This window comes from Lepus europaeus, chromosome 7 (genome assembly GCF_033115175.1).
Source record: "Lepus europaeus isolate LE1 chromosome 7, mLepTim1.pri, whole genome shotgun sequence".
NCBI lineage: Eukaryota > Metazoa > Chordata > Mammalia > Lagomorpha > Leporidae > Lepus > Lepus europaeus.
In genome coordinates, this window is record NC_084833.1 from 9,798,712 (window position 1) to 9,825,519 (window position 26,808).

At 62.1% G+C, this 26,808-nt stretch overlaps 1 protein-coding gene across 6 annotated transcripts; it reads left to right on the plus strand.

Annotated features, from left to right (window-relative positions):
• Window positions 1-1,907: 1,907 nt before the first annotated feature.
• RAB3IL1 (RAB3A interacting protein like 1) lies at window positions 1,908-24,976 on the plus strand. 6 transcript variants are annotated; one of them, XM_062196019.1, is made up of 11 exons: window positions 1,908-2,049; window positions 15,984-16,236; window positions 16,924-17,019; window positions 17,105-17,182; window positions 17,727-17,945; window positions 18,575-18,721; window positions 19,131-19,259; window positions 19,368-19,480; window positions 20,981-21,080; window positions 22,921-22,987; window positions 23,973-24,976. In XM_062196019.1, the coding sequence occupies exons 1-11, from the start codon at window positions 1,964-1,966 to the stop codon at window positions 24,053-24,055; spliced, it is 1,371 nt and encodes a 456-aa protein (XP_062052003.1). In that variant the 5' UTR covers window positions 1,908-1,963; the 3' UTR covers window positions 24,056-24,976. The 6 variants fall into 6 exon arrangements, with proteins under 6 accessions (XP_062052003.1, XP_062052002.1, XP_062052006.1 ...); XM_062196018.1 differs by lacking the exon at window positions 1,908-2,049 and adding an exon at window positions 3,582-3,802; XM_062196021.1 differs by lacking the exon at window positions 1,908-2,049 and adding an exon at window positions 6,814-6,884.
• The last annotated feature ends 1,832 nt before the right edge of the window (window positions 24,977-26,808 follow it).

Genomic DNA, 26,808 nt, shown 5'->3' on the forward strand with positions numbered 1-26,808 from the left:
TTCTGCAAGCCTTACTTTCTCTGAATAGCTTCACCTTGCCCTTCCCCCTAAGGGTGAATGGTGGAGGGATGAGAAACCGAGCTCTGGGGTCACGCGAACTTGGACGGAAAGCCAAGTTCTGGGGCAGGTGCTGTGGTGCAGCAGGCAAAGCCGCCGCTGGGGACAGCCACATCCCACATCACAGCGCCAGTGTGAATCCCAGCCTCTCGGTGCTTCCAATCCAGCTTCCTGCTGATGCTCCTGGGAACAGCAGAAGACGGCCCGAGTGCTTGGGCCCCTGCCACCCTCAGGGAAGGCCTGGATGGAGTTCCTGGCTCCTGGCTTCAGCCTGACCCAGCCCTGGCCTTTGTGGGCATTTGGGGAGTGAACCAGCACACAGAAGATCTCTCTCTCTCTCTCTCTCTCTCTCTCTTTCTCTCTCTGTCTCCCCTCTCTGCCTCTTCCTCTGTCTTCTGCCTTTCTAAAAAAAAAAAAAAAAAACACTCTTTTTTTTAAAACATCCAGTCTCTTGTTGGCTGTTGGCCAAATCCTTTAGCCTTCCCAAGTGTTCTTTGTCCCTGCGACAGGAACAGAATGCTGAAGAAGCGTACAGGGGGTTAGGGGTGAGCCCGCGAGCGAGTCTCAGTGAGTAAGGGCCTGCACACTCCCTGCCACACCCGCCATCTGCCCTTTTGGAAGGGAGTCACCAGCTGTGCAGGGCCAGACCTTCCTCCACCAGCCCCATCTTCCCTGGAGGGCTTGGCTGGGTCTGGAATTCCATGAAGTGGCTGGGCTTTCCTACGGGGTAGATGGGACAGGGCTAGCAGGTTTCGCCGCTGGGAACCAGCCCAGGCCCTGGCCCCTTGGCTGAACTCCCACACCCATCCGGGCCGATCCGTTCCTCCCTTCCTTCCTCGCTCGAGCTCCCATGTCCTTCAGAGCTGCCTATCTCCAGAGCGGAGCCCCCAGGCACGCACTGCCCCTCGCCGTCTGCATCCCACAGTGGGAGGATGTGTTCACTGGAGTCAGCATCATCCTCTCCATGTTAAGACGGGCAGAAGGAGGCTCGGACCAGCTTCCTCGCCGCTGGGTCTGGAATGTGTGTTCTTTGCTGCCAGAGGAAGGTCGTACTCAAGGAGCTCGCCGAGGTGGGGAACAGGGGGCGCCTCCGTCCTGAGTAAGTTGGATCAGGCACCCTGGCCTTCCACCGCCTCCACCACCGAGGCTCTTCCCCCCGGGGCTCAGCATCCATGCATTTTGTTTGTGAACCTGGAGTACTGTGCTTAGTGGATGATTTGGCCCCTGTCGTCTGTGGAGGGCCGAGGACAAGGATTCCCTGGCACCAGTACATGTGGTCTCCAGGGCTGAGGGTGAGGCCGGGTCCTTCCTGAACAGTGAGAAGAGCAGACTTAGCATCAGGAGGCCTGGGGCCCATGAGACTGCATTGTGGAGCACCTGCGCCCTCTCTCCCGCACCTGCCCTGCGTGTGAAAGGGGCTGCTGGGTGGGGGGACGGTCTGGGTGCTGGGATCTGCCTGCGCTCAGGGTGGCTCCAGCTCTGCCCCTCCCTGAGCCCCGACTGCCCCCCACAACCTGACCTCACCACACCGGCCCCAACAATTCTCTGACACCATTCAGATGCCTCCAGCCTGGGTCCTGCCCTGCCCTGCCCTGCCCCGCCCCGAGGGACCTACTGGGGACTCTGACTCCCCACCCAGTTGGGGCTGGGCAGGCCTGGGGGCCACAGACGCCTCCAGGCCCATTTTTGATCTCTGGAGTCTCCCCACTCCTCTCCCTCTTCAAAGCCGAGCTCAAAGATCCAGGGAAGGGCTCTGGCAGGGAAACATTCCAGCCAGTCATCCAAACGCGGCACAGCTGGCGGAGGGAGGGGCAGCCCGCAGGCCTCGGCCTCGGCCGGCTGGCCTCGCAGGAGCCCTGGAGCCCTGGTGGCCCTGGGGGGGGACATTCCTGGGGCTAAGCGACAAATGCAGACACCACCACCACCAAACACCCACAGCCTCCTGGCCCTGGCCCCAGCCCTGCGGGGGAGACCCAGCTGCCCGGTGGCCGGGTATGCATCTGGAGGTTGTGAGTAGTGGCCTTAGCAGTGGACCAAGTGCTTGGGGGCAGGGGAGGGCAGGCAGGAGTAGTGATGCTGAGATCACAAGCTGGGGAGGGGACCTGAGGCCGCTTCTGCTGGCAAACTGTGCGAGACCCCAGCGCGTCTTGACCCTGGCTCACCAGTGAATCTGAGATCTCTCGGACGTCACAGCCAAGGCCCAGCTGTGTCCAAATGTCCAGAGACGTCCATCTTCCCTCCCCCAACCCTGAGGGGCCGGCTGGGGCTTGGCAGGGAGGAGACTGATTCCCACCCACTTCCACCAGCCAGCCTGAGCCCCCTCCCCTCCTGCTATCTTGGGGTGATGGGGAGACCCCTCCCCCCCACATCCTGTTTTTTCCATTCATTGTTTCCAGGTGAACCTGAGGTCTGAGCCTGGCAGAGGAAGGTGGGGGCATGGGGGAATTTAGCAGGGGGATCCGCGAGGAGCAAAAACAGGAAGGGGGTGGGAGCCAGCCATGGAAAATTCGCTGCCGGGAAAGGGAGGCCAGCATCTGGTTTGCATTAGGCGGAGAAGCTCCGAAGCCCAAAGCCCCGAGGGGCGTGGTGTTGTCCAGCGGACAGGGTGTGGCGCTGGTGGGGGACCAGAGCTGCTCCCCAGCAGGGACCCGGGCAGGCAGACGAGAAAGCAGGAGAGAGAAGGGGAAAGGCAAGTTCCTGTGTAGCCTGCCCGTAGGCAGACTCTTAGCAAATGCATCTTCTTGGACACTCACACTGGCACAGAGGAGAACTGAGTCCCAGAGAGGTTAAGTGAGCTGCCCAAAGTCACACAGCAAGGACTGGGATCGGAATTCAGGCCAAGGGCAGCAGGTGGAGCGTTGCAGCCAAGCCACAGCTGGCTGGAGGCAGACCCTGAGCCAGCCCAGGGGGGGCACTGAGACGGGACTGGTCACAGGGGCCGGCCAGCCTCTGGCTGAGGGTCACTCTGTGCTGCTTGGGGGTGTCCGGAAGTCTCATGACAAAGCTAACCACATGTCCTTGGGCTCTAGTCCAGTGCCTGCAGAGGCAATCCACGTGGGAAGACTTCCTGGAGGAAGGGGCATGAGCCAGAGAGGAGATAAAACAGCCTGTCCGACTCCTGTCTCTACTGCTACACTGAGCTGCAGGGGGATCTGAGGCCAGGGGGTAGTGGGGGAAGGGCCTGTGCAAGGCCTGGTCCTGTCACAGGACCAGGGCGGGACCAGACTTTCCAAAGCCACAACCTCGGTGAAGCGGGAACAAGCGCCCCACTGGGGGGCCTGGCTGAAGCCTGGGGTCCCAGGCTCCTGGAAAAGCTTCCGACCTCCCGACCCCCCCAGAAGTGTCTCACCTTCCCCTGCCCAGAGCCCAGTAGGTTGGCTCCAGGGACTTGTGCCGCCCTGCTGAGCCGCGGGAGTTAATAATTAGGGGTTGAAGGAGGCAGAGGCCTGTCTGGGAGGCGCCTCCCTCCCAGGCGGCTGCTCCTGAGAGATAGCAAAGGTTAGTGTAAGGCTTGGCCGGCCTGCCGAGAAGGCTCTGCCACCTGCCCTCCTGCCGGTCTCCGGAGAGACCTTCTGGCTGGCTCCTCACACATGGACGACACTGCCGAGGAGCCCTCCGGGTGCCCCGCCAGAGGGTCATGCCCAGTGTTCCTGGCCATGAGTTCAGGGGCCGTCCGCTATGCCCCATCAGGCCTGGGCCCTGCGCTGGAGGGGAGCTTGGGCGAAAAGTTCTGGGGCACAGACAGGTGAGCCAGGGACCTGGGTCGGGTGGGGGCAGGGGGATCGCGTCACCCCCAGGGGGAGGGGGCACGGCAGGGATGAGGTGCCAGGTGCCAGGCACAGGAACCAGGGGAATTCCTTGAGTCTCCTACAAGATCAGCTCCGAGGCGGGGGGTGGGGGTTGGGAGGTGGTCTTGATTGTCTTCTCCAGCAGGTAGGGACTGGAGCTCAGAGAGGGCAGGACACTGGCCCTGGGTCGCCCAGTGAGCTGAGGTCAGAGCTACGAGTCAGGGCCTGGGGCAGCCAGGCTGAGGGTCTCCTGCTCTGGATCTGCCTTCAGCCGTGGGTGAGAAGGGGGTGACCGGACAGAGGGAAGAAGGCTGGGGAGGGCAGAGGCCAGTGGGCAGAGGACTCGCCTGCATGCTTTATTTCTTTTTTTAAAATTTATTTTATTTATTTGAAAGACAGAGTTACAGAGAGAGATAGAGCCAGAGAGAGAGGTCGGTCTTCCATCCACTGGTTCACTCTCCAAATGGCCACAATGACCAGAGCTGAGCCAGTCTGAAGCCAGGAGCCAGGACCTTCTGCAGGGTCTCCCATGTGGGTGCAGGGGCCCAAGGACTTGGACCATCCTCTGCTGCTTTCCCAGGCGCGTTAGCAGGGAGCTGGATCAGAAGTGGAGCAGCCAGGACTCAAACCAGCAGTATGGGATGGCGGCACTGCAGGCCAGGGCTTTTAACGCTCTGCGCCACAGCGGCGGCCCCATCACCTTATATTCCTCCCTCCCTCCCTGCCTGCTGGGCCCAGGGCACCTGCCTGACCGCTTCCACCTGCCAGATCCCAGGGAACCCTCTGCTTTCTGGGTTGTCTTTATGGAAAAACAGGTGCAAGAGAATTCGACCCCTCCACCCCTGGCTGTGTGGCATCAGGCAGTTTCCTTGGCCTCTCTGAGCCCCTCTTTTTCAGACGAGGAGCAGGGTTTGCCATGCTGGAGGAGGGGGGACGCGGGGGAGGCCCAGGGGATATTTTGGGTTAGTAACTGTCGTCAGTGTTGGCAGAGTGGCGAGCACACACTTGTCCTTTCAGGCCTTGCTCAACAGCCTACCAGGCCTGAGGACTGGGGCCACAGGCTGGGCTGACACCTCCTCCACCCTTATCTCCCAGGCTCTCTGCTGCCACTGTTTATCTCCCTCCTGGCTTGGAAAGCAAGGGCCTGCTCCTTTGTGTCTTCTCCTTCCCCTAAACAGAGCGAGGAGCAGGAAGAGAGCAGTTACTCAACACTTACTTGGTAAAGGATTCGGGCCAGCAAACATATGCTGACATCTGCTTGGGGCCAGACCCTGAGCTGGGCTGGGGTGGGTGGAGGAACACAGCTCCAGGAAGGGGCTGGTCCCTGCCTTCTGGAAGCAGTAGTCATGGAAACACTTGCCCTGCAGAGTGAAGGGCGTGGGAGGCCTGGGGTGATGATTCTGGAAAGCTTTCGCAAGGTGTGCCGTGGAGGGCTGTCCAGGTTGTTTACTGCACAAGATGAAGCAAGGCGTGACATCCAGCCTGGCCTCTACTCACCGTCCCGGACCTTGGTGTGAGCTGCTCCCAGCTGGGAAAGGGGTTGTTTTCTATTTTTTTTTTCTTTTAAGATTTATTTATTTATTATTTCAAAGGCCGAGTTACAGAGAGGCAGAGGCAGAGAGAGGCCCTCCATCTGCTGGTTCACTCCCCAATTGGCCGCAAGGGCCAGAGCTGGGCCAATCTGAAGCCAGGAGCCAGGAGCTTCTTCCGGGTCTCCCATGCGGGTGCAGGGGCCCAAGGACTTGGGCCATCTTCTACAGCTTTCCCAGGCTCATTAGCAGGGAGCTGGATCAGAAGTGGAGCAGCCGGGACTCGAGGGTCTCCAAGCCAGGGCTCATATGGGATGCCGGGGCTGCCGGGGCTGCCGGCGGTGGCTTTATCCACTAGGCCACAGCACCGGCAGCGCCAGCCCAAGGGGTTGTTTTCTATTTCCAACAGAGACACCATTGGCTCGGCAAGATGTGCCCTGGGCAAACAGTGGCTCTGGCAGTGGAGGTCCTGAGAGTATGCTCCCTGCCCCCATCCCCCATGCCCTGGAGACCAGGAGGGCAGTGTCTGTGTCTGTGTGGCCTCCTTCTGTGTCCCCATCCCTTGCATTGGTCCATGGTTTGTGCTCACAAGGGGAGTGAATGAATGCATCCCCAGATGAAGACCTGATACACTTGAACCTGGGCCCCAGGGCCAGAGAGCCTGAAAGTGGAGCACCCAGGGTGCTAGTCTCATCTAGAAGGGGAAGTGCCTCCCCTGACACCCCTGACCTCCTCCAGACAGGCAGGGTGGGGACGGCACCCCCGCCAGGAGAGAAGGGGTTAGCAATCCAGTCCGAAGTTTGTGGAGGTTTGTTAAGGCCCGGTGGCGGCTCAGGGCAGGTGGTACGAAGGGACCGGGATGCAAGGAAAGGTTTTACAGGTGCAGGGAACAGACAGGTGTGGGGCAGGGGAGGGGACTTGGGCCAAAGGTGGACACTTGTCTGGGCAGCACCAGGGCTAAGACTCATTTTAGGACTCAGGGCCAGATACAAAGGGGATGGGGGCAGAGCAGGGCGAGGTTGAAGGGCCCGCCGAGGGGGTGTCTGCTGGCCTTGGGCGACAATCCGTGAGGCAGGGGTCTGGAAGCCAGGGAGCCATGGTAGGTTCTTGAGCAGGGGGAGGCCCAGGGTGTGCCCTGCGGGTGCCTGGAGAGAGAGTCAGCCGGGAGAGTCTGCGAGCAGCGAGGGCTGCCGGACCCCTGGGATCGTGCGCCCCATCCCCCACCCCCTCGGCGCTCGCTGTCCCCGCGCGGTCGCCCCGGCGGGCTGGCGGGGGGCGGGGCCGGGCACGTGTCCTCGGGCCGCCCCCTGGGCCACGTGACCCGCCCGGGGGGCAGGGGCGGCCGGGACCGACCCGGCAGCCGCGGGCGGGACTGACAGGCGGCCGGCAGCCCGCGGGCCCCGCACGGAGTCGGCGGCGGGCGGCGGGCGGGGGCGCGGCGCAGACTGGACGCTGCGGCCGTGCCGGGGACCGACTCCCGGGCGCCCCGAGGCGCCGGGATGTGGAACGGGTAGGTGCGCGCGCGCGCGTGGACGGCCGGCGCAGGGGCTGGGCCGCGGCCGCCTCCCGGGGCCGGAGGGTGGGGGCGTCCCCGCTGGGTCTGCGCCCCGAGCCCGGCGTTGCGGCTAGGGGGGCAGCGGGCCGGGCGATGGAAGGGAGTACGCTCTGCGGGAGGGAGGGATGGGGTCTCCGGGTGGGCCGTCCCGCCGTGACAGCGCCAACTCCTCCTGGCTCCAAGGGAGCGCAAGTGAGAAGTGGGGCGGGGGGACTGTGTGGCCGCCGAAGTAATTCTGGGTCCTGCGCCTAGAGGAGGGACCCCGCGCTGGGACGAACTCTTGGAAAGCCGCGTGGCTGGGGCAGGGGGGCCGGGTCCCGGTCAAGGTCGCCGGCCAGCGGATGGACGAAACTCCTCCTCCTGGGGCTCCCCGAGCGTGGGGGCGCTCGGAGGTGGAGAGGGGCAGCCCCGGCCCCGGGCCCCGGGCCCTGGGCTGGTGGCGACATCTGCTCAAGACATTGGTTCTTTCTGCTGATTCCCGCCCCTGGCTACTCTGATGGGGAGCACCCCTGCCCTGTTTGTCGGAAAGGTTGTCCTATGGAGTGCGGCAAACACTTCCTCTTCCCCGTGGCCTGGGAAGACCGGGTCCTGGAGGAAATGCGGCGAGAGTGGGGGTGGGTTGTGGCCAGGGGCAGGCTGGACCGCTCTCCTCCAGGCTCCTGGGAAGCGCGAGCCGAGATGCTGGGGAGCAGTGGGGGCCGGTCCCCAGCAGGGGGTGCTGACAGCGTGGGCTCCTGTAGGGGTGAGGTGTAGGGAGGAGTAGATGCAGAGCCAGGTTGGAATTGTGCCTCAGGGAGGGAGGATGGGGCTAGGGAGAAAGAGTTGATGTGGCTTTGCTGTGCCTGGAGAGGTTAGGGCAGTCCGGTCCTGCCGGCTCTGCGGTGCCTCTGAGAGCAGCTTGGCCTGGGGGAAGCTTGTGACCCCTTCTGCTGGGTGGACCCAGGCGAAACAGCTGTGTGACCTCCCTCTCTGGGCCCCAGGGTGAAGTAAGTAGGTTATGCATCAGGGGTGATCCCGTCCAGGGAATGCCCTTCCCTGAAGGCACACAGGCCAGGGCCCAAGGAGGCTCAGTTGACGGGAGAAACAAGGTCCCTGGCAAAGCCCCCGGTGCAGCCTCCCTGCTTTATTGCCAGGACCCTCCTGGATAAACCAGGCTACCAGTCTGACCCCCATGCAACCCTCAATACCGCGACTTCCTATATGTAGCTCCTGTCGCCACCCCCACCCCGCCTTGCTGAGTGCACGGCACACAGTAGGCGCTTCATCTGTGCAAGTGGAAAGCATGAGGGCAGAGTACAGAGCTGGGCACCCAGCCTGGGGGAAGCAAAGTTTGGGGGTTACCTTGAGCTCTGCATTTAAAAAAATACTTATTGATTTGAAAGGCAGAGTTAAACAGAGATCTTCCATCCACTGGTTCACTCCCCAAATAGCCACAATGGCCAGGCCTGGGCCAGGCTGAAGGCAGGAGCCTGGACCTCCATCTAGGTCTCCCATGTGGGTGGCAGGGGCCCGAGCACTTGAGTCATCTGCTGCTGCTTTCCCCAGGGCATTAGGAAGGAGCTGGGTCAGAAGTGGAGTAGCTGGGACTCGAGCCGGTGCTCATGTGGGATGCTGGCATCGCACGTGGTGGCTTAATCCGCACCACAGTGCCGGCCCAAGCACTGTGTTTGTAGAGACCTCTCATTTTATTTTGTTTTTGTTTTAATTTTGATTTAGTTGAGAGGCAAAGAGAGAAATAAGAAAACAAACGATTTCCCCCATCTGCTAGTTCACTGCCCAAATGCTGAAGATGAGCCAGACCCAAGTGAGGAGCCAGGAGGAACTCCATCTGAATCTCTCCACTTGGGCGGCAGGGACCCAAGTGCTTGAGCCGTCACCTGCTGCCTCCCAGGGTGTGCATTAGCAGGAAGCTGGAATTGGAAGTGGAGCCAAGGCTTGGATCCTGACACTCTACATGGGTGTCTCAAGTGGCATCTTTTTATTTTAAAGATTTATTTATTTATTTGAGAGGCAGAGTTACAGACAGAGGAGAGACAGAGAGAGAGCGTGCACTCTATCTGCTGGCTCACTCCCCAAATGGCTGCAACGGCCAGAGCTGGGCTGACCCGAAGCCAGGAGCTTCTTCCAGGTCTCCCACGTGGGTGCAGGAGCCCAAGGACTTGAGCCATCTTCCACTGCTTTCTCAGGCTCATTAGCAGGGATCTGGATTGGAAGTGGAGCAGCCGGGACTCGAACTGGCGCCCATATGGGATGCAGCACTGCAGGCAGAGGCTTAACCTACTATGCCACAGCACCAGCCCCCTGCCAAGTGGCATCTTAACTGCCGGCCCTGGACCTCTCATTTGGATGTGGAGGCAGCAATTTCAGGACCAGGGGCCAGGCTGCCATCTCCTGCGAGCACCTTCATTCTAAGCTGCCTGCATGTGGGACCCCTGGCAGCTCCTGCCAGCCCTGGGAGCTGGGTAGGAGTGACTGGTGAGTCGGGGACCTGGCCACATTCTGGAGGCTCTGTCCCCTCTCAGTAAGAAAGACTGAGGCGTCTGCTCCTGGGGGACCATGCTCTGTCAATGGCCAAGTCCCAGTGGCCCTGGGGTCGGTAGCCCCCGCTGGACTCTGCAGAAGCTCGAGTGGCTCCTCTTCCCTGGGACTTCCGGGCATGGGCCCTGAACTATGAACTCAGAGGCAGCTTCAGTCTGACGGGAAGATGCCCCCTCCCAAACTGGGCCAGTCCCCTCCCTTGCCCCGAGTGCTGGATGCCAGGCCTGCTCAGGGCTGGTGGGGTGAGCAGCATCGAACACGGGGCTATACACTTGGGCCCCGGTCAGCACAGGCCAGAGCTCGAGTTCTGGGCTGGATTTCTGCTCACTGAGTGGCCACGTGGCATAGGTGTGGCTCTACGGTCTTAGTTTCCCCACCTGATAGAGGGGGCTCATCACACCTGTCTCTAGGGAGAGCTGTGCCCTGATGGACTGCCCAGGAATGAGGAGACTTCACCCCAGCCTCCCAGAGATGGGGACATGCTGGGCTGCACACAGGTGCCCCGTACCAGCTGTGTGATCTGGAGCAAGCCGCTCGGCTGTGCTGGGTCTTCGCTGCCCTAAGAGGCCTGGGTCTGTGAGCGCCTGCCTGCGAAGTCCAAGTCATAGGGTGCTGCAGGCCCTGAGATGGCACTGACATATGGCCGGAGGGCTCCAGGCTCAGGTAGATAGGCCTGCTCATTGGGAAGGAGTTGTACAGCTTTCACTGTCGCTGCCTCCTGGAAGCCCTCTGGGATTCAACTACTTCCTTTATCCCCCCCGCAGGTGGAAGTATCTTTCCAAGATTCTCCCAGCATCTGCACAGGAGTCTGTGCCCAGCAGGCCTAGGGAAGTGAGGGGTGAGGGTGCAAAGGAAATAGAGTGTGTGGAGAAGGGGGCTCGGTGATGCTGCCAGATTCTGTTTTGTGCAGGTTGGAAGGTTCCAGCCGAAGGGGAAAAGGGGGGCTGGCACAGGATAGATGCTCGCTGTGTACGCTGTGGAGACCCGAGGTCTGGGGTGCCTGCTCTGTTTGGGCTCATACACAGGGATGCCTGGCATGGAGGTGAGGTGTGTGCTATGTTCCCTGCCCTGTACCAGCAGAGCGAGGAGACTCCCACACATCACATGGCCTGGTGCTGGCCACAGAGGAGACACGGGGCTGGCTGGATTCCCTCTTCCCAGCTGGGCTGGGCTGGGCTGGCCGACCTGGCCACCTGCCTCGGTGATCCTGACCTGCCTGCTGACCATCCCATGCTGGTCCTGACTGCTCCCTCCTCCCCTTGCCCAGGGCCTGCTGCTTGCTGGGCACACCCACCCACCCCACCCCTGCTTCCTCCTTCAGGCCCATTCCACTCCCTCCTCGCCTTGTGCTCATCTCCCCCTGGGAGACCCATTCCTGGGTCCTGTTCCACTTGCCTGCCTGGTGCCTGGGGCACAGGGTACATGCAGTCATCCCGTTGTCCTGGCTGGCTCTCGGGCCTGTCCCCTCTGTCATCCACTCACGGCCCTGCCTTTCCCTCCTGCCGCCTAGGGGACAGACCTGGCACTTCTTCCCAATGCCTCTGTCATACCTTCTGCCTCTGCTCCCCGGTTCTCAGCCTTCCCTTGGTTTTTAGTTACCTTAGTTCATTTTTGTGCCCCATTCACCAGGCCCCACAGTTCCCCCTCTGTGTGTCCTCTGCCAGCCCAAGGGGCCTGCCTGGCCACTGCAGTCACCCCTCCCCGCTTTGGGCACTGTCTCTGACTTCCTCCAGCCTAGTCCACATCCTGCCTCACTTCCCTGAAACCACCATTCATCCCCTCTCCCCGGAGGCAGGGTGACAGGTCACGTGACTCGCTGTGCCTGCACTCTCGGTTCTCTTCCCATCCTGCCGCTCTGTGCTGTGTGTTCCGGCCAGGTTGCTTGTGGTTAAAACCAGGCTGGGAGTGCATTTCCTGGCAGGGCTGTGAGACCCTGCCCAGTGACACCTGTGCACGGTGGGCTGAGAACTTATGGCCCAGGGCTAAAGGCAGTAGGCCAAGCCGTGCTAGGGTTGCAGCATGGCCAGAGTCCCTTTGCTGGGGTCCCCTGGGTCCCTGGACATGAGTCATGCAGCTGCCACCCTCGGCCTCCCCAGCCCCAGCCTGGACAACCCAAGTGTGCACCTGCACCAGGCCCCTGTGCCGTGGTACTGCCCTTTGGAGCCGGGCAGGAGTCAGGGTTCCACAGCCTCAATGGAGCCTGGGTCTGGTGGCCCAGGACAGGAGTGCGTGGTCCCAGCGCGCCCTCCCAGCCCTGTCCTTGCCCAGTGTCGGAGCTGCCCCTGCTGAAGCCAGTGTGCTCCTTGGCACAGGGTGTGTGGTTCCAGGTGGGGACTGTGGAAGGTCCTTCTGGGCTCTGGCCGAGGGCACAAAGACCTCACAGCAGGATTGCCTGGCTGGACGGGGAAGGATCAGAACCCTCGTGGGCCTTGTGGGACCCTCTTTGGCCTCTGGCAGGCCCTCCTGGCCCAATCTGAGTTACCGAGTGGCCAAGGGCCACTGTCTCTGGGTGTCCGCGTTCTGATCCTGCTGTGTTTTGTGGGTGGGGGCAACAGAGTCGCTGGCAGGGCAGGCCGGGAGGGGGTGGGCGAGGCGTGTGGCCGCGGAGTCTCCCGGGGTGGGTTTCCTGGGGAAGTGACCAGCAGGGCCTTTCCTGCATGCACTGTGTGGATGGGGATGTGGGCTCCCCCTGCTGCCACTGGCCTTGACTCCCCCTGCCCGAGCAGCCCCTTCCCCGTGGCCTCTGCAGCTTCTCCCAGGTGCTTGGCCCTGCACTTCTGCAGGGCGGGGGCCTGGGGAGGGACAGGGACAGCAGGCAGAGCCTGAGTGGTGGCCGGGGCCTGTCCCAGGACTGAGAACCACCCCTCCACCACTCAGGTATTCCCACGGGGGCTTCCCTGTGGTGTGGGGGGGACAGGGCACTCGGGCTCGGGCTGGCCCAAGGGCCAGGGTCCCACTTTTTCCTGAGCTTTCGGAGTCGCCGGAGCCGCCCTCGCGGCCTGGACGTGTGAGGGAGGAGGTCTACAAGTGCCCCTTCTCTCCCCTCCTCCCCCTCCTGCCCCTGCCACCCCTGGCCCAGGCCTTGGGAGGTCTGCAGCTGTGGGTGGCCCTGTTCTTCCCACGCTTCCTGCCCCTGGGGTTTGGCCTGCAGGCTGTGACCGGGGCAGGGCAGGGTGAGAGGTGCCTTGGAGGCGCTATCTCAGGTCTCCCCGGCCCCTGTGTCATCTTGGCTGTAAAACAGGGCCCCACGGGGACCAGCACACAGTGGGTCAGTGTGCTCAGCTGTTAAAATAGGGCCCCGGCCCCCACCGAAGGCAGATGGTGGGGACTGTGTGGCCACACCTCCATCCGGTGCCCTTGGACTCCTTCAGGGTGGCCAGAGGCCCAGACCACACTGGTGGCCAAAGCTCAGCTCTGTGGGAGGTACTGGAGGCCTTGTTATCCTAGGAAGAAGCTGTAGGTGATGGGAGGGCTGGGCCATGCCTGGAGAAAGGCCCCAGGACTGCTGTCTGGGGGCTGGCTCCCTGCCCCGTGTCCTAGGCCGTCCCTGTGGGTCACCCTTGCCCTTGGCCTGCAGCTCTTTATCCTTCTACCCTCCTGGGTAGAGTCCATGGCCCCAGGCCTGGCCCCAGTGACTTGGCCAGCGTCTCCCCGCCAGGGACGGAGACCTGCAGCTGCGGGACCCAGAGCCCGTCCACGCGCCCAGTCGAGAGACTTCTCATTTGATTCCCAGAGCGCCTCCTGCAGGTTTTAGCCATCCGGCAAGCAGGTTCCCAGAGCCTGCAAGGCCCCCCAGGCTGTGGGCTGCAGCTCTCCCCAGCCAGGCTCCTCCTGAGCCTGGTTCCCGGGCCTGAGCTGACAGTGAGAAGCCAGTCTAGGCCGGAATGAGGCCAGATTTCCCTGGCGCAGCCAAGGAGGAGCCTTCCCCCCACCCCCTCCACCGAGTCCACCTGGACCCAGAGGCAGCCTTTGCTCTGCAGGCAGGGGCAGCGATGCCAAGCCTCACACTCCTCACCCACCCGCCATGCTGCTGCGGCTGGGGAGCCTCGGGCTGCGGCTGGAGACCCGGGCACCCAAGCCAGCGCTGTGTGACTCCAGGCCCTCTCTGAGCCCCCTCTGTAGAGCGCGGGCAATGCCATCAATGCCGTGGAGAGAGTGTTGTTTAGTGGAGCAGTGTGTCGGGCACCCTGGGTAGGGCATGGAACAGGGTGGGTCCCCTGGGTACATGCTCCAACCCATGGGGGCTAAGACTCTGTTGGGGGTGTCCGGGAGCCCTGGCCAACAAGACCCCCATAAACCACCCAGTGAAGGGTCTTGGCCTCCCTGTCCTGCAGACCCTGTTGTGGGAGGGAGTGGTGATCAGTGTACCCAGCTTCGTCCTCAAGTCCAAGTCCCTGCCAGACAGACCCGGCCCCAGGAGCCTCAGGCTGTACAATGGGCCAGTTTCAGAGCCCAGGGAAGGCTGAGCTGGGCAGCTGGACAGGGCCCGGCGAAGGGTTGGCAACAGGCTCACTGCTGCACTTGCTGGCTGCTGGTCCTTTTGTGTTATCAAGAGGGAAACTGAGGCTCAGGAGCTGCTTGGTGGCCTCCCGGAGTCCCGAGAACAGGCAGGGGCGCTGGCCCCCAGACCTGCCTTTCACCCTTGCCCCTCAGCGCCCCTCAGTCCCACCTTTTGCATGGTCCTGTCTCTCCTCTTGTCTCCTTCCGCAACTTCCCCGTGGTTATCAGTGCCCTGGCCCAGCCCCCCACCCCAGCCCAGCCCCAGCGGTCAGAAGCTGCTGGCTCAGGAGCCGGGGCTTTCTGCTGAACAAGCAAGTCCAGAGGTGCTGTCTTGGCACAAACCGCCAAGCCCTCCCCCCTTCCCTTTCCAGGGTCTGGGGAAGCAGGGCGTGCGCATGGGGGCAGAGCGAGGACAGAGGCCCCACGCTGCCTGCAGGGTCTTCCGCTTCAGCTTCAGGGAGGAGGGCCCCAGACCCAGGAAAAGGGGTGCCTGCAGGAGGAGCCAGGCAGGCCAGGAGTCCAGGGGTGGGGGTGGTGCCGCGACTGCTCCCTGCAAAGCACGGGACGGGGGTCTGCCTTGCCAGGGCTCTGCAGGATCTTCCTGCCCCAGCCCTGCCGCTCTGGCCTGCCCCTCCACTCCGCTCTGCACTGGACGGGGCAGACTTTCCACGAACTACTTCCCACCAACATTTGCAGGAACCGCATCGTGGTAACTATGCCAATGAAGGCAGCTCTCACTGGAGCGACTCGGAGGGCTCAGATCTCACCCACACACACCCCCATCCCTGGGATCCACCATCACTGGGTGGGAGGCTCCCGCTTGGTGAAACAGGGACTCCAGTTCTCAAGCTCTTTTGTTTTTCTCGTTGTTCATTTGAAAAAAAAATTGTAATTAGTTTTTAACAGATTCAGTATAGTTTGTAGACACTGTTCTAAAAATATAATGGTCTTTCCTTCCTCCCTCCTTCCCCCCACCCTCCCTCCCCTCCCCTTTCTTTTTTTTAGTTTTGAGATAACATATTTTGTTTATTTATTTATCTATTTATATATTTATTTTGGACAGGCAGAGTTAGACAGTGAGAGAGAGAGAGAGAGACAGAGAGAAAGATCTTCCTTTTTCCGTTGGTTCACCCCGCAAGTGGCCGCTACGGCCAGCGTGTTACGGCCGGTGCGCTGCGCCGATCCAAAGCCAGGAGCCAGGTGCTTCATCCTGGTCTCCCATGCGGGTGCAGGGCCCAAGCACTTGGGCCATCCTCCACTGCACTCCTGGGCCACAGCAGAGAGCTGGCCTGGAAGAGGAGCAACCGGGACAGAATCCGGTGCCCCAACCGGGACTAGAACCCAGAGTGCCAGCAGTTGGAGGATTAGCCTAGTGAGCCGCGGCACTGGCCTTCAAGCTCTTTTTTTTTTAAAGATTTGTTTATTTATTTGAAAAGCAAAGTGACAGAGAGAGAGAGATCTTCCATCTGCTGATTCACTCCCCAGATGGCTGGTGGAGGCAGAAGCCAGGAGCCTCGAACTCCAGTCGGGTCTCCCACATAGGTGGCAGGGACCCAAGTATTTGGACCATCTTCTGCTACCTCCCCAGGCGCATTCACAGGAAGCTGGATTGGAGGCAGAGCAGCCAGGATTTGAACCAGCGCTCTGATTTGGGATGCCTGCATTACAAGCAGCCTCTTAACCCACTGCACCAAAATGCCGGCCCCTGGATTTCTCAAACTGTACACTCACCTGTTCAGCAAAAATGAGTTGTGCGATGGCTGTGTGTTGACCACCTACTGTGTGTCAGGCACAGATCTAGGTGTAGGGCTGGAGGGCGTGGTTGATGGAGATGTGTCAGAGACCTCACACGTGGCCATTCTGCCCCAGTGACAACCCTGGTTATAGCCGGGGTTATATTTATATTTATAGAAATGGAGAGACGGAGGCCCAAGTGGGAGGTGTGCTGCCCAGGGTCGGCCCTCCAGGCCTCAGGACCCCATCCTGCACCTGCTGATGCCTCTGTTTGCCTTGCAGCTCACCCCAGCCAGACGAGGGCCTCCCACCGCCCCTCACAGCTGTCCCTGTCCCCTGGAACAGTGCAGGCCCCTGCAAAAGCCGCAGGGAGGCCCCAGGAGCCCTGGTGGAGGCCTGCGTGAGGGAGGAGGCCCAGGGTGAGGAGGGCCCTGCAGCTGCCCGGCTGGACATGTCACGGCTGCGCAGCTCCTCCATGGAGATCCGCGAGAAGGGCTCGGAGTTCCTGAAGGAGGAGCTGCACAAAGCCCAGAAGGTGAGGGCTGAGGCCGCGCGGAGCCGGCCCTGGCCGGGTGGACGCAGCCTGGGGGAGTGTCGCTGTGGCTCTTACTGCACGCCCAGAGACGCCCCAGGGAGAGGGGTCGTGTGGTGCATCCGAGGCCCGGGCCAGGCACGCAGGGGGCACAAGGCAGAGAGCAATTCTTCTTACGTGTTTTATAGAACATTTTAAAAAATTTATTTGAGAGACAAAGAGAGCTCCCCAAACGCCTGCAGTGGCCCAGCCTCCCTCAGGCCAGGGCCAAAGCCAGGAGGTGGGAACTCTCCAGGTCTCCCGTGGGTGGCAGGAATCCAATCACGTGAGCCATCATCACTGCCTCCCCAGGTGCACATCAGCAGGAAGCTGGAGTCAGGAGCCAGAGCCGGGAGTGGAACCCAGGCCTTCTTATATGGGATGTGGAGTCTTGGCCCCTAGGTCAGACACTTACCCCATACCTTTTAAATGGTGTTCACGAGCCTTGCCTATTCAAAGACCCCTCTAACCTGCGATGGATTGATGGGCAAGGTTCCAGCCTTTCACTGTGAGCTAAAAATGGACCATAAACTCACACCTGAAGAAGTGAGCTCAGGCCCAGAGCTCCACATACAGTGCCCAGAGGAAGCAGCCCGGTCAGGTGCCGTCTGCCCTGCCCCGGAGCTCCCAGCACCTACCCTGTGCCCCCAGGAGCTGAGGCTGAAGGACGAGGAGTGCGAGCGGCTGTCCAAGGTGCGGGAGCAGCTGGAGCGGGAGCTGGAGGAGCTGACGGCCAGTCTGTTTGAGGTACGCTGCGGGACAGCCTGGGGAGCCCAGGCCTGGGCTGCCCTCGGCTCCCCACCAACCCACACGGAGGCTGCCCTCTTCCCAGGAAGCCCACAAGATGGTTCGAGAGGCCAACATGAAGCAGGCGGCATCCGAGAAACAGCTGAAGGAAGCTCGGGGCAAGGTGAGGCCCGGCCCCTCCTACCCTGGCCCTCCTGGGGCACCTGCCCAGCCCTGCCAGCTTCGGCCTTTGCTGCCTGATTAGACCAACCCAGGGCAGGAGGGCAGCGCGGTGCCGGGGGGGCTCTGGATCACACAGCCCAGGCCCTGGACTCTGCCAGTGTGTCTGCTGCTCCGGTGAGACTTTTCTGGGGCTTTCCAGGGGTTGCACTGTCTCTGTCTTCCGAGCCCCTTTACAAAGCAGAAACCCCAGTGAGCCTGGGAAGTAGCTCCCAGCCTTAGAGCCTGTTTACCTATCTGTAAAATGTGTGGCCTGGGCCCTCCTGGCTCCCAGGGCCCCAGGACTCTCCGGGAGGCCTGGCCACTCCCGCACACTTGCTCCTATCAGTCCTGGGGCAGGCCTCCTCTCCTCCGTGAGCCTCAGCCTATCTGTCTGTGGCATGGGTGCCTGGGCCCCTGCCTCAAACGATGTTCCAAGGGTGATGGGTGGGGTTAGGTGCTAGCTGCTGCCCGGGGCTGACCCTGATGGGTGATGGCATCCCGGCCAGATTGACATGCTGCAGGCAGAGGTGACAGCCTTGAAGACGCTGGTCATCACGTCCACGCCGGCCTCTCCCAACCGCGAGCTCCACCCCCAGCTGCTGAGCCCCACCAAGGCTGGGCCCCGGAAGGGCCACTCGCGCCACAAGAGCATCAGCAGTGCCTTGTGCCCCGCTGTGTGCCCCACTGCAGGGCACACTCTCACCCCAGACAAGGAGGGCAAAGAGGTAAGGACGGGCTGTGGGCACGGGGGCGGGAGACAGCCCCCACGGTCAGCCGGGTCGGAGCCCCGCGCGGTGTGACCTGGAACCTGTCCTGCCCCTTTCTGAGCCTGGGTCCTGGGCTGTGAGGGCTGGACACAGGCTACTGGGCCCCATGTGGCCACAGCCCCCTTGAGACGCCCTGTCCTCGAGGGTCCTTGGTGCCCTCTGCCTATCCAAGTGTGGCTTTTGGAGGGTGTCTGCCTCCCACCTGGGCTGTGCACACGGGGTCCTGGCGCAGGCTGGGCTGACCCTCCTGGCATTGGGTCCCTGAGCCACTGAGGCCACCTGTCGGGGGCTCGGTTTCCTTGTCCTCCTGTGGCCAATGGGCAGGCGACACAGGGGTGTCAAGAGCCAGCTCCGTGCTGCTTCCAGGGGACACCGGAAAGACAGGTGGTACAGCGCAGCCGCCTGGGTCCCCAGTGCAAACCCAGCCGGCCCCGTCCTGCCGTCACCTCTGTCCCGGCAGCTGTCGGGGAAGAGGCACGGGGCAGCCCCTGCATCTCCTTCTGAGCTCTAAGCTTTCTGATTGGTCACTGACGTCTCCTCCTTCCTCCTGTCTGTCTGTCTGTCTGCCTGCCTGTCCTCCTGCCCAGCCGGGGCTGCCCCCTCTACTCTCCCTGCTCCTGTGCGTGATCCCCAACAAGGCCGTCCACCTCACCTACGAGCCGGCCTGGCAGCTCCCGCCCGGGGAGCCGCCTGCAGCCCCCACCTCCGCTACCTCTCTCTCCTTGTCCCGGCAGGTAATGGCTCCAGAGAGGGGCCCCCCGCTGCTCCGGGCAGCCTCATGCACTGTGCATGCCGCCCAGGGCGGGCCTGTGTGGTCCCCGCGAACCTCCCCCCACCCTGTGTGCATGCGCCTGTGAGTGCGTTGTCACCTGCCTGGGCGCGTGGGGTCCTGCTGGTTTGCTCTCTCCGCAGTGAGGGACCTCTGGAGGGGTGCTCATCCTGTAGCACGGAGAAACAGGAAGCATGCCTGGAGACAGCTGGCAGCTCGTGGTTCCGGGGGCAAGGGGGCACAAGGAACGCTGCTCCCTGCTCAGCCAGCCTCTGGGGACAGACCTCACCGCCCCCTCCCCGGCACCTTCTTCCCCTGGATCTGCCTCCTCTGCCATGCTGGCCCCCAGCACCCTGATTGCCCCTCCCCGGCAGGTGGACACGACCCTGTTTGCAGAGTTCCAGGCCTGGCGGGAGTCGCCCACCCTGGACAAGAGCAGCCCTTTCCTGGAGAGGGTGTACCGGGAGGACGTGGGCCCCTGCCTAGACTTCACCGTGCAGGAGGTGAGGCGGGTAGACGGTGGCCAGCTGGGGGGCACAGCCCCCACCCCTCAGCAGGAGCCAGGCCCCTCACCCCCACCCCCACCCCCACCCCCGCCCTGGTCTCTGCAGCTCTCGGCGCTGGTCCGGGCCGCCGTGGAGGACAACACGCTCACCATCGAGCCTGTGGCTTTGCACACGCTGCCTGCTGTGACGGTGGCCGCGGTGGAGTGCGGCAGCGCCAAGTAAGCTTCGTGCCCCTTCCTGCCCATGCAGGAAAGCCCTGCCCAGCAGGTGATCAGTGAGGGCCGAGTCTCAGACCTCCCTGGGGACCCGCCTTGGAATCCTGGAGGGATGGGCAGGGCTCAGGTACGAGTGGCTCCTGACAGGAGACAGACAGCTGTGGCTCCCTTGCAGGCAAAGGAGGCAGCTTTGATGGGTCTTTGGGGAGCCCCAGGCCCTCCAAGGGAGTGCCAGAGCTGGACTCCTCCTCCTCCTGGCTGGCTGACCCCTGCTCCCCCCCACCTCCCTGTCCCCCTCACTGAGTTCTGACCCCCCCCCCAACTGATGCAGAAGTGATGTTCAGTGGCTGGCAATGCCTCCTGCCGATAAGTAGTCCAAGGACCCAGGCATCTTGTCCCCTGCACTCCTAAGCGGCACTGAGCAGGGGCAGCAGCCAAACCCGCTCGCCAGGGTAGGTGGGGCAAGTGGCAGAGACTGGGGAGGATTCCCCCCGAGATCTGGCCGGGGAAGCTGACTCCATGGTGGGAGCCTCACCATGGAAGGGAACTTGTGAGCTGGTTTTGCCAGGTAGGGGAGGGAACAGAAGGAGCGGCCGTGTGAGGAGCCGGGCAGTGGGCTGGACAGGGAGTCGGCCGAGCCTGCAGAGGGTGACTGGGGCCAGAGTGGAAAGAGGTTGGGGCTGGTGTTTTGTCCACGCAGTCACCTCCAGTCTGTTCAGACAGCCACCGTGACCCAGGAGAAGCCCTGCACCCAAGCAGCTGCTTAAATCTTTTACCTGGGATTCTCCCTAAAGCCACTGGGAAGGCGAGGGAGGGTGTTGGGAGGAGTCGCTGGCTGGGATGTGGTTGGGAGGAACTGGGAGGGGGAGGAGGTGTCGAGGCAAAAGGCCTGACCCAGCCTGGGGATAGTGACCCTGTGCCGGGGGAGAGGTGAGGGGGAAGTCACCCAGAGGTCTCTGTCCAGGCAAGAGCTGGATTTGGAAGTGGGAGACCCAACAGCAGGCCCCTCAGGCCGCAGAGACCCAGTGTGCGGGTGGCTGGACATGCCTGGGGGGAGAAGACAAGGTGGCCTGGGGTGGGGGGGCTCTTCGTGTGCCCTGGCTGGCCGCAGCTGAGAACCATGGGGGAGCTGAGGGGGCTCAAAGAGGGCAGGATGGGCAAGGCAGGTAAGCACTGGGGGGTTGGGGTGGGGGGCAGACCTTGGCTCCTGCGATTGGGTCTGAGGTCCCCAATAAAGTCTGTGGGGGCACTTTTAGAGGGTGGGGCTTTGGTACACCTGACAGGGCTCCATCAAGCTCTCCTGCCCAAGAGGGGTGAGGCAAGGGGTCTCGGGGCAGGGTCCAGCCAAAGCGAAACATTTATCCTGGGGGTGGTTGCCCCTGGGGTAGGGGAATCCAGGCCCCTACCACCGATCTGCTCGCTACCCCTCCCTCTGCATCCTGTCCACATGATGGGGGTGGGTGAGCCCCAGCCAGCCCCACGGCCCCCTCTGCTTTCCCCCAGCACCTGTGCCCTGAGCGGGCTGGCCCGCGCCTGCCGCCACCGCATCCGGCTCGGGGACTCCGAGAGCCACTACTACATCTCCCCGTCCTCCCGGGCCAGGGTAAGTCATCCTGCACAGAGGCCACTAAGGGGCCACCAGGGCTGACGCTCTGGGCCACAGGCCTGGGAACACAGTAAGGATGCCGCCTACATGTGAGCGGGTGCAGGCTGAGAGGTGCAGAGCAGGCGCGCAGCCCACCACGGGTATGAGTGCTCGTGCTTGGAGCACATCACAGCAGACCGCAGCTGAAGCCACGCGCACTTAGCATCCCACGGTCCCATGTCAGGAGCCCCGGCACCGCTCAGCTGGGTCCCCGGCTCAGGGTCTCCTCTGGCTTCGATCGGGGGTCAGCCGAGCCTTGCTCCTGTATCCAGGGTCATCTTCCAAGCTCACATAGCTGTTGGCAGAATTCAGGTCCTTGTGATCAAGGTCCCTGTCCCCTGGGGACACTCTGAGGTCCCAGAGGCTACCGGCAGCCCCAAGGCCAGGACACAGCCTCCCGCCCGGCTTCCGTCACCTCTGCCATCCGACACAAGCCTGCAGGCTAACGCAGGGCCCTTTTAGGTGGTTCAGAGGTGCCTGCCCCATAGCCCTTGTGCCCTCCCGGGGTGCGACTTCCAGCTGTGCGCTGAGTGCCCCCTTAGCAAGAGGGAGTCCCTTAGCAGAGGGGAAAGGGGGTGTGTGGCTGAGCCACACCACCTGGACCCAGGGTCTCCCCACCCTGCATGCTTGCGTCCTGTCGCCGCAGCCCCTGCCCCAGGGATCTGTGCCCAGAACCTGGTTCAGTGGCCACAGGTCGCTTTTGCCCCTTTCCCAAACCAACCAGGGCTCAATAAAAGCCCCTCTACCACGCCCCCAGCCATTGCTGCGCCCAGTGAGATTCACCTGGCACCTTCTTCTCTTTCTGGGGGTCCAGCCGGGCTGGGCGAGGCTGGGGCAGAGATGAGCTGAGAAGGGTCTGAAGTCCTAGAGAGCAAGGGGTATAGAGTTGATGAGGGCGGGGGCAGGAGGGTCTCTGCAAAGCACAGCCCTAGGAGAGACCACCCCTGTTCCCTGCCACGCCCTGCTCACCAGCCTCCCCAGCATGGCTCCTGCCCCACCTCCGCCCTGCCCCGCCCCACTCACCGCTCCCCCTCAGCCTCACCTCCTTGTCTTTGCCAGACCCCCGCCTTTGTCCTCCTGGGTGGTGGAGAGCTGGCAGGGGCACTGCCCCTCCTAACAGCGTGCCCGGCTCCCCCGCCTTCAGCACACGCAATGTGCTTTCAGCCTGGTCCCCTGTGCGGCAGGGGGCTGGCCTTGTGTGTCCACCATGCCTGGCAGTTATGGGCTGGGGTCCACAGAGTGCAGCCTGCAGAGGGGGCACCAGGGGAGAGTCCTCCAACCGTGAGAATACTCGAGGCAGTTCCTGAGCCGGCACAGGGTCCCCAGGGCCTGGCACAGTGTCTGGCATGGTTGAGGGCCTCAGGCCGTATTGGGGGCTTCAGGCACAAGGACCAGGGCAGCTCTGGCCCCTTCGCCTTTCCTGGTATCAGCAGTAGCTTGCAGGCTGGCCTGTGGGGAGTGGGGAAGACTGAGCCAGCCTGGTTTCGTGTCTCAGTGTGGCCACCTAACTAGCCACGGGATCTCCGCGGTCCTGGCGTGTCACGTGGGAACGAGAGCATGCCTGCCCCGTTGGCTGCACGTGCCTGGTTTCGCAGGCAGGTGCTGCTGTTACAAGGTGTAGCACCTGTCTGGCTGTCATTCACTAAAACTTGGCACCCACGTATGAGTCAGGGAGCCCTCTCTGGCCTCATGGGGACCTGGGGACTTCCTGCTCTGGTCTCGGACCCGTACCAGCTTGCTGGGGGGACCCCAAGCGTGGGGGCTGATGGAGTCACACCCCACCTGCTTCTGCCCTCAGATCACCGCAGTGTGCAACTTCTTCACTTACATCCGCTACATCCAGCAGGGCCTGGTGCGACAGGATGGTGAGTGCCCCCTGGTGTCCGGCGGAGGGATGGCGCCCACAGGATAGTCTCGCTGGGCTTGTGCTGTGGGTATCCACCTGCTTTGTGGTCCAGACAGGACCAGAGAGCTCCTCATTCGGGAAGCCAGCAAAGGGGCGACTGTGGAAAGGGCCCATGAACGCCCTGGGTGATGAATTGTGTGGAGAGGCGTACTGCTGAAGGAGCCCACCAGGATGGCATCCCTGTTGCTTGCCATGTACCTAGTTCCTCTGCCCCTTCTCCTACCCAGAAACTTCACCTGGCCTGCAGGGATAGCATTCCTGCCACGGCCTGGCATTCGAGGCCCTGCACAATGGGGCCTCCTCTGTGAATCTTCCCCTCCCAGTGTGGCTGTCTGAAGATCCCCGCCAGTCATTGTCCCCCACCTGGCAGGTCCTCCATCACCCACTGCCCTCTGCCTCCATTCTCCAAGGCCTAACTCCCACTCTTCCACCAAACCTTGCTCCCTGGGAAACTTCTCCTGATCCAGTTTGGTCTACATCCCCCCACCCTGGGTGAGGAGCTCCCCAGCTTGGGGGTCAAGACCCCCTTGGGGGCCAAGGCCAAGGTACACTGAGTGTTTACACCTGCCAAGCCAGAGCATGGGCTCACGCCAGACACAGGGATTGACACTGTGATGCCGCTTACCGCTCAGGGGCAGGGCGGGGAAGTATCTGTAACCTACAGAGTGTGATTCCCGGGCCTGGGGTTGTCAGGGCTCAGTGTGTGGCAGCTCCCACAAGCATGTCTGTACCAGGCTGTGCAGTAGCTGTCATGAATGGGAGCAGAGCTCAGGGCTCAGCTTCCAAGGCTCAGCATCAGAAAGCCTTAGCCACTCGCCAAGGTCACCTGTCCCAGGGCCTGGGGTGTCCTAGGGTGCAGCCATGCCAGCTGCCCTGCCCATCGCCAGGGGAGAGGCCAGACCATGGGCCTGGGGTGACCCTGAGCCGTCCCTGTCTGCCCGCAGCGGAGCCGATGTTCTGGGAAATCACAAGGCTGCGGAAGGAGATGTCGCTGGCCAAGCTGGGCTTCTTCCCGCAGGAGGCCTAGGCCATGGCCCAAGGCCTGAGGCTCTGACCTGAACACCTGCCCTGGGACAGATGGAAAGACACAGTCCTGGAGCCAACCTTGAGCCACAAGCTGAGTGGACGGACAAATGGCCAGGCCATGGGGCAGCACTGAGCCAGCACCAGATGTCCGTCCGGGGACCACAGGCTTGGACTTCACGAAATGCCTCTTCTCTCACCCCACTGGGTTCTGCAGCCACCAGACAATTCCAGGGAAGCACCAAAGACCAAGGAGCTTGGAGCCATACTCAGGGGACTCAGTGCTTGGGAAGAGACTCTGGTGCAGCCGGCACCCCCTCCCCAGCCCCAGGAGATGCCGTCTGCAGTGCCTTGTTGCTGCCCGGTCTTCAGAAAGGGACTGTCCTGGGGTGGCCAGATCTCCAGGCTGTCTTCCTCCTAGGTTCCCAAGCCCTGAGTCAGCAGCGCCCCCTTGTGGCCATCTGAGCCCAAGTGGCCTTCAGTGGGAGCGCCCACCAATGGCCTGTGCTTTCCTAGGCCCCACGGGGCAGCGGGGCTGGATGGAGGAGCTGGCCGGGCTGGGAACAGCCCCAAAGCAATCTTAAAATGAGGCAGGGCCCCTGCTCCCTCTGTCCCTGCAACCTCCCTCCCCCAGCTCAGCCCTGAGGTCCAGAAGGCTCTGCTTCCAAAGCCGCTAGGATTGGGGCCCTTTTTTCCCAAAGTAAGACACGGGTAGGGCCCAGGACACCCATGCCTGTTTGCAGCAGTGCATGGCGTTCAGACAGCAGGGCCCTCGCACGTGGGGCTGGGTGAGGTGAGCAGGGCCTGGGGTGCTCACCGGGGTGGGGGCTCCCACCTGGACTCATCCCTCACCACGGCTGGATTTCTTTTGTCGGATGGAATGTAACACGATCTCTATTTCATAAAGGAAGGCTTTGTTGGTACAGCCGGGGGCCACGCGCAGCTCCACTCCTGCACCCTGGGGCTCCCGCCAGGTCTTGGGCATCTGAAGGAATGAAACCAAATCCTCTCCTCACCCGCCCTCGTGCTTGGGATTAAACCCAAATCCTAAGGCAGCCCCCCCCCCCCGCCCCCGACAGCACCACTTACTGTGGGGAGGACGTTCCAGGCCTCCCCCCTTGGGGTTCTCTGGGGGCTGTGGGCTGCCCCTGGGAGAGGAGGCCGGCGTGCCACTCCCTGGGAGCCGCCTGTTATGGGGTTGGGCAGGCGGAGTGCGTGGAGCCCAGGCTGCCTCTCCCACTGCCTCGCTGTAGCACCAAGGGTGCTTCCCTCCTCTGGGTCTCCTTGTGGTCAGGCATGGCCAGCTCCAGTCTCACAGAAGCCTGGAGCTCAGGATCAAAGCATCGAGGCTGCCTGGGTCTTGGCAAGACAGCGGCAGGTTTGATTGGTGATGTCTGCCTGCAGCAGCAGCACGGGATTATAGAAACTCCGGGTTTTCCAGCCCAGGTCTTGGATGGGTTCTTAGCAAGGGGCAGCAGTGGAAGGTGGGGCTGAGGAGGTGACTCTGGTGCCTGACCCTCCCACACACACACCTGTACAGGTGTGGGCTCGGGCCGGCAGGTGTCTTTCCTGGCAGCATCTGGGATGGTTGCCTGTTGGGGCTGGTGACACCTTGTGGGGACTTTGCCACTGGGGTGTCTGAGACATTGGGGCCAGCTACGGGCTGGCCAGGACTCTGCCAAGGCCCTCTACCCCATCACCATCTCTGGCCCCTCCCAGGACGCTCGTGCCTCTCCAATCCCCTTCTGTTCCCGCACCTGCCTCCCTGTTCACCTGCTTTGAATCCTTCCCTCTCTCCCCAGGCCCCTTGGCTAATCGCTGGCCAGGCCTCCTGTCACAATCCTGTTTGCTCACTCAATACCAGCCGATTCCTCTGTGCCACCCATAGTGCTGGGCACACTGCGGGGGCTGAGACTCTCCAGGGAGCAGGCTGGCAATTAAAAATAAGTAAAATAAATAAAACACCTGTAGCATACCCGGGGGCGGGGCAAGAGGAAGACCCCCCTGTCCTCTCCTGCATTACAGTCTCTCCTGCTCACATCAGTCCTGGGTCAGGATACAGGTCTGGGCCTTGGCCCGGCCACCCCTGGGCCTAGCTGCTGTGTGCCTGGTCCAGCCACACCCAGGACCAAGTAGACACCAGGCAACATTCCAGGGCCTGGCAAATGGACCCAGACATGTGATGCCTGCTTCCAGAGGCTTCGCCTGTTGGCCACCCCCAGGTGGGGTTAGCTGACATCAGCCACAGAACAGCTGTTCCTCTTAAGTGTATTTTCTAGATAGCCTCCTGGAGCCTCTCTAAGTGCCCTGGGCACATCTGAGTCATTTTCAGCCTCCTTGGCTACCTCCTAAAAGCTAGCACCAACGCTGGCCTCTGAGGGTGGTGGAGGCGTTGAGTTTGGCCTTGTGCATATCTCCTCCCTTACCACACTGGACAACCTGCCAAGCCTGCCCTGATTGGAATCCTGCTAGGGCTGGGTCCCTAGGGCAAGTCACTCCTGCTGGGGCCTCAGTGTTCTCTTCTGTGAATTGGAAAGATTGGGCAACATGGCCTTCACAGCTTCCCCCCAAAAAAACATATAAAATAGACCATTAAAAAAAAAAAGATTAATTTATTTGGAAGGCAGAGTTACAGAGAGGCAGAAGCAGAAAGAGAGAGGTCTTCCATCTGCTGGTTCACTCCCAAATGGCCACAATGACCAGAGCTGGGCCAATCCAAAGCCAGGAGCTAGGAGCTTCTTCCAGGTCTCTCACATG

What these genes read in the sequence shown, in the direction of transcription:
- RAB3IL1 (XM_062196018.1), top strand. Translation starts at nt 3,648, where the DNA reads ATGGACGACACTGCCGAGGAGCCCTCCGGGTGCCCCGCCAGAGGGTCA. An exon ending in AAGTTCTGGGGCACAGACAG is followed by an intron (nt 3,803 to 15,983) that starts GTGAGCCAGGGA and finishes TTTGCCTTGCAG; the next exon opens with CTCACCCCAGCCAGACGAGG. An exon ending in TGACGGCCAGTCTGTTTGAG is followed by an intron (nt 17,020 to 17,104) that starts GTACGCTGCGGG and finishes CCCTCTTCCCAG; the next exon opens with GAAGCCCACAAGATGGTTCG.